Source organism: Ixodes scapularis, unplaced genomic scaffold (genome assembly GCF_016920785.2).
Source record: "Ixodes scapularis isolate PalLabHiFi unplaced genomic scaffold, ASM1692078v2 PGA_scaffold1__304_contigs__length_218370807, whole genome shotgun sequence".
Lineage (NCBI taxonomy): Eukaryota > Metazoa > Arthropoda > Arachnida > Ixodida > Ixodidae > Ixodes > Ixodes scapularis.
The window spans coordinates 75,369,057-75,383,741 of NW_024609846.1; the positions used below are offsets into that span (position 1 = coordinate 75,369,057).

General features: G+C 42.2%; 1 protein-coding gene across 1 annotated transcript; it reads left to right on the forward strand.

The window, feature by feature from the left end:
* Positions 1-5,780: 5,780 nt before the first annotated feature.
* On the forward strand, positions 5,781-10,815 carry LOC121836084. Its single transcript, XM_042290788.1, has 4 exons — positions 5,781-5,929; positions 7,995-8,059; positions 8,300-8,392; positions 10,579-10,815. The coding sequence occupies exons 1-4, from the start codon at positions 5,899-5,901 to the stop codon at positions 10,753-10,755; spliced, it is 366 nt and encodes a 121-aa protein (XP_042146722.1). The 5' UTR covers positions 5,781-5,898; the 3' UTR covers positions 10,756-10,815.
* The last annotated feature ends 3,870 nt before the right edge of the window (positions 10,816-14,685 follow it).

The following is a 14,685-nucleotide window of genomic DNA, read 5'->3' on the forward strand; positions in this document are numbered from 1 at the left end:
TCAACAGTTTTCAACGACTGCTCTTCAAGCAAGGGATGAAAACAAATGTGAATCATCTTATCCAGATAATTAGAACAAGTAATTAGTAGACCAACTAATGCAATACACTCTTGATGAAAAAAAAGTATTGCTGCAATAAATCCTACGAAAGAAAAAAAGGTGCAGTTAATCTATGCATACAGCAAAACAGTTGCTCTTATAGCAAGTCGAGTAGCTTTGAAGCAGGTGCCTCCTACAATTTATTCATCCCCACACTCAATAAAACGTCATCCTCGTAGCTAAGAATAAGCGCTCACTTCGCACTCACGAAAAAAGGAAGAAAAGCGATCGAATGTAGAATTGTCGATCAGCGCAAAAGGTTAAAGACGCAGGAACTTCCCCTAGGCCCTAACGCGACGTATACCTTTCGCTTCGCTTCTTAGACATTCCAACGTTAAAACAAAGCTAGAAAATTGCGAATATTTTATGCCAGAAGTTATATCGTAAAATTGTTGATAGGTGCTAAGCGCAAAGGTCGCAGGAGCTTCCTCGCTAAACGTTGCTGTGATTATGCAGTTACCTAGGGCTGAAACAAATTCCCCTAGGCCCTACATCCGACGCATACATTTCGCATCTATTCTCAGGCATTCCAACGTTCAAACAAAGCTAAGAGGGTACGAAAGTTTTATGCTAAAAGCACTCAAAGTTCAATCGATCCTCGAACAGATATGGGATCCGAGCACCGTTACGGCGATACGGCTGATGCTGCCTCACAGGTGTTAATATCCAGGCGATCCAATGCCATCTTGCGCAAAAAGGGTATAAAGTCTCATTCCTTCAAAATTTCACATTATACCTGCGTCAGCGAACACGAAAAAGCCCGAAGTCGTCGGAAAGCAGCTGCACATCACGGCTACCGCGCACCGAACAAACTCGCATCCACCAGCTCTGGGCGCTGCCATCTTACCTGTGACGTCACGGCTCTTGGAAGGTCACGTGACGAGTGGTCACATTTGCATAAAACATGGCGGCAACCGGGGGGTGCCACTTCCGAACTTCCGATTTATCACTCTAAGCCCCTCTACCTCGTTGGTCACTAGATTCTAGACTGTAGTCACCTGACCCTAACAGGAGACACGATTGGCCTAAAACACGCGTAGCGTCTACCCTGCTGTCAATACTGAGTGAACATACAGCTCTATGAAGTCCAGCTTTTGAACTCAAAACGATGCGAGTTTCAAGATACTATGTTTTACGCTGTATAACCCACATTACAATTTTAAATCTAAAAATAAACGCGACTATTTTTTTGAGCATGACGCCGACGAATAAATAGATAAATAAATATGTAGATATATATTTTTACCAATAAAATTAAAACGATGTGTACACTGTTTCAAATTCTTTTACGGACAAGTTAGACATAAAAGACACCACGGACAGCACATCTTTCGACTTTCAACACACGATGAATCGCCGATGCTCGCAAACGAACGGATGCAATGCTGCGCGATCGGTTTTTGAAAGAGCTGCCTATTGTACTCCTGGCGCAACGGCTTCGCAGCCGTTCGAAGGGAAAAGGATTCGGGGCGACGAAGTAGCGTCTTGTATCTTGAGTAAGCTAACGGCTCGTGTTTACCCGCCCAATTTAGCGGGGAAACATGAAAAGAAATTAGTTTGACTGCCAGATTTCGCGGGAAAATTGACGTCACGTGACCATGCGTACCAATTCAATTTCTCGCTAAATTTAGCGGGGCGGTTACACCGATGGCGACACCGACACCGCTTAACTCGGAAACGGGTGCCTAAGAGCTGGGACTAACATCCATAATTTGATTAACTCGCGTTCCGATTGCACTTCGTCATAATGTAACAAATCAAACATACAACCAAATTTCATTTGTCTTTCAATCTTCAAAATGCGCAATTGATTAATAGGTCCAAATACCTGGAATAGCTTCACTTTAAGGATGTTGACAATAGTTAGCCAATTACATGAGACTCATGCAATATAGATCAATCAACTAGTGTCTTAGTGAGTACATATAGCTTGTTGCTTGCACGACCGAAAGGGGCCCATATATCATTATCAGGGGCTATATTCGCACACGTATATGGTGATATATGGCCGTATTTGCTGCCATATATGGCGGAATACAGCCATATTTGACAGCTTATATTATCATATCTGGGCGTATATAAATGATATCAGGGCCATAGCTGACATTTTCGTACGGGCAAGCTCGGAGGAAAACTCAACAGCATGCGATTGGGTACTTCGGCATAATTATCGAGGAAAAATCTAAAACCGCTCGTAGAGCGATAGAAATCCTCCTCAGAAACAGTTGACAATAGAATTTCGCAAACCTGCCGCATAAAGAAACACTAGAAAAACAGTTGTTGAAAAGCTATGAAACAAAAGTATTGATAGTGAAATATCGTTACCTTTCTTCATATGTCGTTGAAGCTTTTTTTTTTGTTTTTCTTAGATTGTCCCTTGTGAGTTTTCTATTGGTATATTTATAGCCAATTTCAATTAGGAAATTAAGAATATTTAGTCAACTTTGGTAAGTAAACTACGCGTCGCAGAAATACAAAACCCGATTTAAATATGTTGCTATGCAAGGGGATAAAATGCGAAATTATGGAGAAATGACATTACTTTGACAAAAATATAAGTGTGGCGTTTCTCTTTTCCGAACGGATCGCGGCAAAGTGCACAGTATTCCCTTTAACATTCACAGACTTTTTTGACTCATAAAAATTCTAATTTCCAAAAATACCTTTACTTGGATAAAAGGAAAACTTATTTTCTATATTCCATTTTTGAAATACAGGAGGCCCTCCCCCCCCCCCCCCCCCCCAAAAAAAAAAAAAAAATATATATACATGTATACATATATAAACGAACGTATGCAGATGAATGAGCCGTACTTAATCCAATGAATCAAAGTTAAAAACGGCGGAACTGTTTTTTAACTTGGCTCCGCCGTTTTTTGGCTTTCGTCGGATTCCTGAAAAACTTTGATTCATCGGATTAAGTACGGCTCATTCATCTGCATATGTTCGTTTATATCCTCCTCGGAGACCACGTACGATGGTGTAAAGTGCCCGTGTTGTATATTCAATAACGTGGCTCTCCATTCTCGCAGATGATGATGATACCGTGTCTCTAAAGCTCACAAACAAAGAATACTACTACACGTACACGGGGCGAGACAAACAGTGGGAGGATTACTGGAGCACAAACGAGCACGTACCACGTACAACAAGCGTCGTACTACGTTCCACGCGGCGGCGTGTGCTTCCAGAACACCTCCGATTGGATACATTTCGTTTCTTGTGCATTAATAAGACAGGTAGGAAACGCCAGAAAGCATGGTGGAGTGGTGTAGAGGTTAGCACACCCGACCGGACATTGAGAGGCCCAGAGATGATATCCTGGCTCCGCCGTTTTTTGGCTTTCGGCGGATTCCTGAATAACTTTGATTCATTGGATTAAGTACGGCTCATTCATCTGCATATGTTCGTTTATATCCTCCTCGGAGACCACTTACGATGGTGTGAAGTGCCCGTGTTGTATGTATATATATATATATATATATATATATATATATATATATATATATATATATATATATATATATATATACGGTGGTTCTTTAACGACAAAATAAACTACACATTGCTGTCCGAACAGAGTGCCGAAGTTTCGGAACTAAGCTTTATCTTTTCATACGAAATAAATGGTTTTTGAAATTTTCATTGGTAAGATATCGACCGACGAAGCTTTGTTCATAATATCACACCTACATGTATACGGGGTTCTCAATCTTTTTTTGCGAAGTAAACATTCGGTTGCTCGGTTTACTTATGAAGTTTAAAAAATTGTTTTCCGTACAGAGTCCTATTTCGACAGTCACTTCAGTTATTTATTGTTTATAATTAGATAACCAGTGCCAACCACTTAATTCATTTTAACACAAAGGTTGGGACTTCCCGCGGATGGAAGGGCCACAGTCACTTAACAATAGAGAGTTTTCAACTAGCGTGCACAGTGAAATAACGTCGTTTCTACTTGCAAATTCAATACGCAGTTTGGGTTGCGCGAATGAGCAGAGAGAATGACGTATTTTTTTTAATTACGTTGTTTTAATTTTTGCCAGTATCTAAAAACCGCAATATTTGACGGCGAAAAAAAAACCGTCTGCATATAAATTACCTTAGTCTATGAGATTGTCGATGGCGAATAGAGGTTTATTTTTGGTTGCTGGTGACGCCTAAATTCACAAAGCGAATCGGTTCAAACAAAAAAATATTTGTTCACACAGATCCGTGATGTGGTGCCTAGCGCTAGAATTCAGCCAAACTTTCCGAGGTATTTCTCCTCCTGTGCCCTTCAATTTTATTTGGCCAATTTTACTCAAGACAAATGCAAGATTTTAATTAACGGGTCTGTCACTTATATAATATCTTGAGTAAGCAAATGTTCATATAAAGATAGTTGTTTTCCTAGAGCCAATATCGCGAAATCCTGGTTATCAGTACTTTAGCAGGGTTGATAATTTAGAAAATATCCTACTCGGCGTGTTCATGCATCGCAAATGATCCTCAAGTGGCAACAAATGGCGTAAAAAAAGATGGAGTGTCGTGCTGTTGGACGTGGTGGTCCTGGTAGTTTAAAATAGGAATTATGAAAAAAAACAAAAAAAAAACACCAGAGAACGCGTGTGTCGCAGTCGTCGCGGAGTCCCGAACTCTGGCTGCTGAAGCTTCTGTGGTGTGTAAAGATGGAGAGAAAGTTGCAGCAGAAACGCAGTCCGCCACGTCCACCACCGCTGCTACGACATTGCCGGGATCGCGGCCGGCCACAACCAGAGCCGTTTAGGTAGAGAGTTTGGCCATTCGTTGGGAGGCAGAGAAGACAAATGAGGAGGCGCCATTGGCTGCATGCAGTCTGGGTGTGTTTCAGAGCGTCTTCACAAAGTCGAATGTGACCAACCAGAAGCAGGAAATATTACTCTGGCGGTGGTCGCGCGAAACAAACCTAATAAGCGCGTCAGAGTAACCCTTGGTGACTAAAAATGTGATGCGGGTGATGTTTAAATCACGGTCATCCAAAATCATGGTGGAAGAGCGCGACTAGCGGAACGATCGACATAATTCGTACGTCAAGCGCCGAGGGCCAGGAATTTGCCGTCCGAGCGGTCACACTCTGTCCGAGCAAAACAGACTTGAGCGGCGCGTTCGTTTCTTACATCGTTCTGCATGCTCATGATTGAAACGTCACGTGCACCTTATTTTCAACCATGAAAGGCTATTACGCTTTACCCTCAAGGGCTTATTAACATAAGCTCTTACGGGCTTTTTAACATACCGAGTCGGTCCTCACATAGCTAAATTACGTTTGTATAAATAACATACTAGACAAGTTGACATATTTCCTTTTTTTCATGAAACGGAGTCCCTTCAAAGTAGTAAATTTTATGTATTCGGATCGCATACAGACTTGTGTTTTGTTTATTTCGGATGAACTGTAATCAACAGATACGCTGATCAGATTTTCATCAGTCCCATGGCAGACTTAAAGTTGCAGCTCAAGATTAAAAGGTCGGAGCATTTTCCCCAGAAAGCGTTGACGTCCGTTCTGACGGTGTATTTAACATGTAGATGCGTCATCGTGGAAATGTCGTTTCAGACTCTTGACATGTATATGTCAAACTGCGTATGCTAAGAGCAAAGGAACAGCTACGCAATCCAGCATGAAAAAGCTATTTATTTGGTAGAACAGACTTAGCTCCAAGTGGAAAAAAAGTTAAACAATTAAAAATGTAAAGGCCGCTACTTTTGCGACTATATAAAATTCGACTCTAGTCGCCATAGGCTTTCACATCCTCGTTGAGAACTAGTACACCAAATATGGGGTTGACCGGAACCACGCTGGTGTTGGGTGAGGTGTTACATTTTTGGAGGATTTTATGACATATTCTAATAAGGCATATGGTAATATATATCAAGCTCAAATTATTTTCTATAAGTATTTTCAAGCTAAGTAATGCTCAAGTGATTCTGTTCAGTGAAGTATCTATTTTTATTATTTTTTATAAGTATTAACATCACTGACTTTGTTACGTACATTCGAGGAAATAGGTTTAGAAAATTGATTTGTGGTAAATGAAAGTTCAGAATGCATAACTCTCAGATATAATAATGTATTTTTTGGACACCACTACCTTTTCCCCAGCCGTCGGTGTCGTTCAGAATCTACAACATGTGACCCCTGCCCTCTGATGGAGATAACAGGCACTAAACAAAAACGCGCCAAAAAATACCTACCGCGAAAACTATTCATTTCAAATTATTTATGTTATACGTTTGCTAAAATGAATGATATATTTTTAAATAGGCTGAAAGGATACCTTTTTTTTTAACACGGATAGGCTTGGTTTGCATCGAATGTGTTCCGATCAAAGAGACTTCCCTCTGCATTTCACCTAGCATTTCAAGACACTAGCGATGTTATTTCTTGTTTTTTGTTTATTCTGACGCCATAAAAAATATTAATCTCGCAGTAGATTTTGAAAATACATTTCGTGAAACTCCTTTGGAGATAGCAACCAGCCTATAGGTTTCTTTTTACTACCTGCGAGATCTTAACATCGACTCCGTGGGATGTTAACTAAACTTACGAATTGTGTCTTTTCACAGGTGTAGACATTTTCTCGTGCAAAATTTTATACGAATAGATACCGAGTTCAGGAATGGTGTTCTTCCTTCAACTTGGTCATAATGTAAGGCTTTATCCCATATTAAATTTAAACAACCGAATTCTTAATACAAACTATGTTTAAGATGTCATCTGGATAACATGAGACGTGGATCTGGTAACTAAGAACATCCAACAGCTTCGCAGTGGCGGTAATCGGTTACTGCGTTTTCCCATCGACCGTATCTCTGCTCCTAAATGTTACACTCTACGTTGTTTTTTTTTTCTTATAAAAAAACGCTTTCATATTATGTGTGGGTTTCCCGACGAACAAAAATAACCAAATATTTCATCAACGTCTTTTGTTTATTTATTATTACATTAATATATGACTTACTTTCGTTGAGCTGAAATACAGGTTAAAACAAACTGTTAAGGGTGACATTACACGTATTGATTTTTGTGGGCATTCTTTCCTGCAGTGTCTCTTGCGCTCTTCGGAAGCGCTGATGCCCACAATCTTTTTTTTTTTTTTTTTTTTTTTTTCTTTTCAAGGACAAAATGTTTTTTTGTTTTTTTTAGGGATAGACTCGGTGTGCACAAAATGTTTTCCGAGAAAAAGGTTTCCACCCGAATTTCAACCAGCCTTTAAAAACGACAGCGATGTATTTTTTTTTCTACTTTTCTCAAACTCTCGAAAATCAATCGCACAGTAGATTTTGCATATACATTTCGTGAAACTGCTTCGAAGACACCAGACAGCACTAGGGTCCTCCTTACTCCCTTCGAGATCGGTTTATCATAGGTTGAGTGTGCTGGGTTGAACAGACACGCGCACAACTTTGAGGACTAAATTACGAATTGTACCTTTTGACAAGTGCAGACATTTTCTTTTCCATATCTTCATGTCAGTAAATACCGAGTTGAGGAAAAATGTTCTTGCCACCACTTGATCATCATTTAAGTTGTTGCACCAGATAAAATTGATACACTTTATAACACCCGTGGATGCAGGAACTAAGAACATGCAACAGTTTCGCAGTGGTAGAAATCGGTTAATGAGCTAGCCCAATGACTGCATTACTCCCCCTTGATATGAAACTGTATGGTTATTTCTAAAAAAAAACGCTTCTTCTACTGCATAGGCGTCTCTACGCGCACATCAATGAGCGAATAATTTATGAATGCCTTTTGTTTATTTCATTTTTACACTAATATATACAAAACAAACGCTGAAGGCAAACGGTTAAATAAAGCTTTTAAGCTTGGCTTCAGTTGAATTGAATTTTGTGTGCTTCATTGCCTGCAGTGTGTGTGGCCTTCTTCGGCAGCGCTGCAGCCCACAATTGCCAGAACGGAACGAGACCCGCATCGGTAAACGTGCTTTAATTTCACCTTTGGAAACATTTCGCTGGGTGATTTATAAATGAGAGCAACGATTATGTGCAGTCCACTTTTGCTTTTGTGAATTTTAATAAAGCAATTAAATGAACGTAAATTCGTCCACGAATCAATACTTAATTTTGTAAATTAATAACACGCTATTCACACTGTGTAAGCAAGTTCTTGCGAATATCTGTTCCACTTTTTTTACACTGCTTATGATTTCTACAGGAGGAAAACCGAGAAGGCTGCGACTATTACTGCTGGAACTCTGGCACCAATTCATGGGACCAATTTTTCTTTGGGGACGGAGAAAAATGCTTTGTGAGTAGCAAGCCTAATCTAGTTAGCACACTCACGTGCTGCCGCACCTGCAGGTCATAGGTTTTTCTTGTATGCCTTTCCGGTAAATAGTATAATTCCTTTCAACTTGCAAACATTTTCACTAAAGCGGTTTTAGGAAATTGCAAATGAGGAGGCACGTACGTGCTGCTCTCTTTCTTTAGTTCGTTTACTGCCACGTTTCGGCCGACATTTCAAATTTTTTGTATGATTCCCCGACCATAATAAACCTAAAGATGATATGGCAGTATTATATATATTGTTGCCCTGTGTGCCCTCTCCTGCCTTGGCTGCCAAATGGCAGCCGGCAGTATGTCTAAATAATATAAAGGTTTAACACTTAATCTGAGGGTGGTGACTTTTCAATAACAAGAGACGCAAAGTAGTTACACATGACGAAAGTCTTGTCTTCATCCACTAAGCCGAAACAAATTCATGGTAACTAGTCGTGTCCCAGAAATTAATTGAGATCACAGGCGATGCGCTGCACGCCCCGCTGCGGAGGGTCGGTGCACAATCACTATGCAGCGAATCTAATCAATCCAGAAAGGTTTAGATATCACGAGGCAAAGTAATACTGTCAAGAAACGTGGAACAATGACATCCCATGTCTGATCTCACATAAAGAAGTAACGCCATTAGGCGTCGTGGTGTTACGTGTTGTCACGTGATCTCAGAGTATCCCGCCCTCTGTAGCGGTTAAAGCTTCCCCCCATAATCTAGCAGGGAACCGTTTTATGTGACGCCGAAGCATAAGGTGAGGTTAGTTTCTCCGCTATATATAACAGCAAACATTCTGAGATAGCAGGAGAACGCTTTACACGACAGACCTGACGTCAAATGGCGACGCAAGTTTTCGTCGCTTAATTTAAAGGACCCATGAAACTAATTTTGGGCTGGAGTAAATCAATTTATATTGGGATTTTACTAATAGCACATCGTTCAGTGGGCCAAAAGAACAAAGGTAGAAAGTCAGAAGTCTGACTTTCGCTACAAAAATTTGCAAAACATAGCGGACTATTTCGTACCTCCTTCCCTTCGTAAACTCTCCGCCTTTTCACTGTGATACATCTGCGGACCCCGCAGCGCGTCACCGGGCTACTAGCCACCATAACCGGGCCCCCGCACCGCGTCACCAGGGCCCAAGCGCACGTCACACGACACCGGACCTCACTTGGACCCTTTTACCCCTAGGCTGACATTGCGGTGAAAGCTACGCGCTTGCCGGACCAATCAGCCGCCTCGCTTTCATCACCTGACCTCATTCTCTGCGGGTCGTTATGCGCAAGAGAGCGTGATCACGTGGAAAATGTGTGGCTGGCCCAACCAGCACGTTGCTTCCACAGCACTGTCAGCTTCGGGGTGAACGGGGTGGGGAAAGCAACTAGTCCGAATTTTGAGCGACGGGCTAATCTTCTAGGGGGACAATGGCTGTGTCCGGGCTAAACAAGCGAGATTCCGAGCAAGAGAGGACTCCCCCCTTTCCGACTTCTTGAACTGTTTGGTACAATGCGCGATTTATGAGTTGAGGAGGAAAGCTAAACAGAAAAAAGCTGAAAAAGCGTTTCATGACTCCTTTAAGTGACTCGGTGTGATTACTTTAAAGTATCACGTGACGTCACAGTGCCATATGATACCGTCATTTCCCGTGAAATCTTGCCAAGAGCGCTTACCGCTCTAATTTTCCGGGTAACGTCCCTCCATTAATTTCTTCATAAAAAACACAAGCGGGATCCGCTTCGAAACTTCGCGAATTAGTGATTTAACCGTAAACAGACATGTTTCGAAAGGAGACGGACAACATTCTCGCATTTCTTTTTGGAAGTATCTTATTTTCTTAATCGGCACAGCATAATCCTTTTCAGCTACGCTTACAGTGTTTTATTTATTTTTACAAATGACGTATGCCACCTAAATGAGTTTGATAAAATTGGCAGGAAAAATCCACCACCATATGACGTCGCGTAAAATCATGTCTCGTGGAGCGTTTTTACTACTAACTCTAATGCGTTATTTGTACCGTTAAGCGTAGCGGTTAATTTTGGGGTACATTCGGTTGAACAGTCTTAAAATAATGTGATCTCATACTTTAAACTGTTCCGTTACCGAAAATTTCTTCTCATGAATATATTAATCTAATATGCACTTTTTTACTTTGTCATTTTCAGTACAACACTGGCGAAAAGGGAATTTGTCAAAACGGAGAATGTCATTTGACAAATAATTCAGGTGGGCCCAACGAGACTGATGACAACACTCCTGCGCCCACTGAAAAGCCCAAGCAAAAAAAGAAGAAAACTAAGAAGCCTAAGAAACCTAAGCGCAAGTCAAAGAAAGATCAGTAGGAGAACTTCTCACTAGAAGAACTAAACCTAAACCAGGCTAAATAAAGTTGAGCACACTGACTTTTCGCACTGTGTACACTAGTGGTGCAAATAAATCGGTAGTCCCATGGGTGCTATCAATACTTGAAGCCGAACCAACTATTGATAGTGAGAAAATTACCGATAGTGATACCTATATAGTTAATTATGGTATGTTGATTTCAGAAAAGATCACCTGAAGGGTGGCTGGTCGACATTTTTAAATAACTTATGTTTTTATATAATATTGCCTAGTGTTTTGTATAGACAAACCCACACTTAGTTTTGATCAGAAAAAAGTTTGGGAGAGGAAAAACCGGAAGGCATGAAGAGGTGGACAGTTGTATTAACGCGCACCGATGGAGGGGGCACGTTTAAAGGGGAATAACTAAAACGATAAAATTAGACGAGTTATAATACTTTTTAGAAACACACTTTAGGTATAGCTCGCTTGTAATATGTGGTAAGAATATTTATTTGAATTATATTAATTTTTCTAATAGCCCAACATGCCTGCTCGAATGACAAATGGCAAAATTTGGAGGCCAGTATCTCATGAAATAATTTAATCGTAATCATATACTCTTCAGATCGTATTTTACTTATATATGCCTATTATTAAAAAAAAAATGTCTAAGGCATCTGAGTTATACGGTAGTTGGGATATATTTAGGCAAACATGGCTAAAAAATCAAACAAGGAAAACTTTCGATGCGAATAATAAAAACAAAAAAAGCACCACCTTTTAATTTTTAGAGTTTAGGTACCCCTTCTTGCTTTAGTTAGGCAGTCGTTTCTAATAAAGCATGCTGCATTATTTGTTTGAGAAAGAAGACACAACTCCCCAAAATAGGGTCGTTTTCCCAAGCGTACCCTAAGCAGTGCCCTATGCGAGAAGTCACTCTGAGTTCCAGTTTCATGAAACTAACACACACATTTTAGATATTTTTATTGAGCTGAGGCCATTGATAGCTATAGCAATCGTTCACACAGTAAAAGTGAGGAGAAACTACGGTATACAAAGAGGTATCATAATACCAACTAGAGATCCAAGAAAAGATCCTGCAGCCATTGGCCACTGGGAACTTTGTTTATTTTCGTTTTTTACGACACTATATGCTCCTCTCTCTTCCCCTCTAGCTCCCCCGCCCATCTCTCTCTCTCTCTCTCTTATATATATCCCTGACTTATATCTAGAATAAAAACATATTTAAGTATTCCTTTTCTGCGTGATAGTGTTATGTGGCTAGCAACAATCATTTCCTCGCGAAGATTACGATTATGGCGCAATAGTTCACGAAAGAAGCAGGCGACACTCGTCACTACCTCTGGAAAAACGGCCGCTACAACCTTTTTTTCGCATTTCCCCGCTCGCTGTCAAGGATGAGGGGGTTCGTTTCAACCAGCAAAATATGATCGGCAATGCCTGTTTACTGAGCAGTCGTATTTGTCGCCATCCCACTCGCGCCAGTCTTCCCCCACCTACAGTCAACTGGGAACGTTTGAGTTCTACGTTTGGTTTTTGTCCCCCTTTTGACCCCGCGGCGCTCATCATCCGAGCAAAAAGGAACTCTGTTTTTAACGCACGCAAACCGCCGCGCACACAGTTACCAGTCCTGCGCGAAGCTGTTGCGTCCATGCTCCGCGCCGGCATCATTGAGGAGACCACCAGAGGCCCTTTTCTTTCACCAATTCAGGTGGTTCCCAAGTCCAGGACGTTGTCGAGATTTGTACTCGACTGTTCCCATTTGACACCACACCTACCAGCACCGGCCTTTTCCTCCCACCCCTTCCAAGAGTTCTAACGCAATGCCCCCTCCCCAAGGCACCCTTCTTCACGAAGGTAGACCCAGGGATGGGCAGTATTTCAAATACAAGTATTTGAAATACGTATTTTAAATACTTCGTGTATTTTGCATTTGTATTTAATTACAAATTGGGTAATATATTTGACGTGAGTATTTAAATACTAAAACGTGGGTATTTCAAATACAATTGTAATTAAATACAATTTCGTGGGCGAAAATACATCTCTAAAATTTATTGTCACTGTCCAGAGCAGGAAAAAAACTATGTTCTGCACCGAATGCAGTGTCTTTCAATCAAGCTCAAGCGTTTAGTGACTTTGTGATTACGGTGCTAGTCTAGGGCAAGAGCGAAATCGACGTTCACAGGCAGACTGGCTGAATAAGTGCCTGTGACAACTTGTGGTGCTTTCCAGCCTGATTTCCATCCATATTTTTTCCTGGAACATTCTAAATGCGCGGGTCGTCCAGATTTTCGTAACTGGTGCGAGTTGCAACAATAAAAAATTCTCCAGCTAGTGCTGCGCGTCTTGATCGTCTCGGTTCTTTGTTGGTTTATACCAAAATGTAAACGACAAAAGAAGCTGCTTGAAGCTCTGTACTTTTTTCACCTATTACGTCCAAGCAGATTACATTTTTTCGTGATTATATTTCTATTAGGTTACTAGAGCCCCGCACACTAACTCCCGAGTGTGCGATGCAAAATTAAAATGATACCCAGAAACCCGTTGAAGGTGCCCTGAAGTCGCTGACGCAAATTTTGAGGAATGTATTTGAAAAAGTATTTGGAGGAGACCAAATACATTTGGTTGTATTTGTATTTTGCACTTAAATGCTTTTTTGGAAATGTAATTAGATTTGTAATTAAATACATTTTTGACGAAGTATTTTGTATTTGTATTTCGATACATATTTGCATGTATTTTGCCCATCCCTGGGTAGACCTAAAGGGTGCCTTTTATCATTTCAAGTTACACCATCGTACGAGACCGCTGACTTGCTTCCGCCTCGACGGAACGTACTACAGGTACACCGTGCTTCCTTTCGGCATTAGGATCGCCCCATTCATCATGCAACACCTGGCGACGGCCTTGACCAGGGAGGCTAGGGCAAGGGGCCTTTGGTGCTGGTCGCACATTGACAATTTCCTGTTCGCCCATCCCGACCCCGGCTTTCTCCAACGAGCCACGACGACTTCCGTCCAGGATCTCGTCAAATGCGGGTTCCGAATAAACCCGGATGACTCACACTTTGTACCTACAAGGCGCATACGCTTTTTGGGGTTTCTCCTTGATGGCCACACCGAGACCATCGGGCATACTCCAAAACGCTACCAGGACCTCATCGGAACCCTGCAGACCCTCAAGGTCCCCCTGCCCATCTCCACGTGTCATGACCACCGGGCCTTCCCCGCTGGACTACCAGACACCCGGCGATACAGTCATCCCCCAAGGCTTTCCCGAAGAAGACGCAAACGCCACAGTGACTACAGTGTCCCCCATGCCGCTCCCCCCGGGAGTTGTGATTCCCCGTGAATGCCAGGAACTGCTTAACTACTACGACGCCGCCACAGGAGTGCCGGCTCCACTTGAACTTGTGTTGGGCAACGCCCAATCAGTCCTGGCAATCGTTGACGGGATCCCCACTCTAGCAATCCTCCAGGACCTGATCGTCCCACAAGATATTTTGGCCCAAGCAGTGCGGGAATCGGGGATACCTAGCCACCACCCCCAGTCGGATATGCCTGGCCTTCCCAGACAAAGCCCGACGCAAGACCTCACCCCTACCGAGCTCCCATCTACCGACGACAGCGGATCGGAGCCTTCCTCCGAAAGCTCGGACACCGAGGCAACACAGGACAACGACAGCCTCGAGGATGCCGCCCTGCGGATTCTCCGCTGGCTGGACATCCACGAGCCCTTTTAACTGCCCAATGACGAGAACAACGACAACGAAGAAGACAGCCGTAGACCAGCCTTCCTGGCCGTCGGCACCCCGCACCCACCAGTCAGGGCCAGTCTTCCCCCACCTACAGTCAACTAGAAACGTGTGAGTTCTACGTTTGGTTTTTGTCCCCCTTTTGACCCCGCGGCGCTCATCATCCGAG

Bases quoted from the DNA above. Each gene is read 5' to 3' on its own strand.
- LOC121836084 (XM_042290788.1), top strand. From the start codon at position 5,899: ATGGGGTTGACCGGAACCACGCTGGTGTTGG. The intron at 5,930-7,994 runs GTGAGGTGTTAC...CATTGCCTGCAG, and splicing joins CGGAACCACGCTGGTGTTGG to TGTGTGTGGCCTTCTTCGGC. The intron at 8,060-8,299 runs GTAAACGTGCTT...TGATTTCTACAG, and splicing joins ACGGAACGAGACCCGCATCG to GAGGAAAACCGAGAAGGCTG.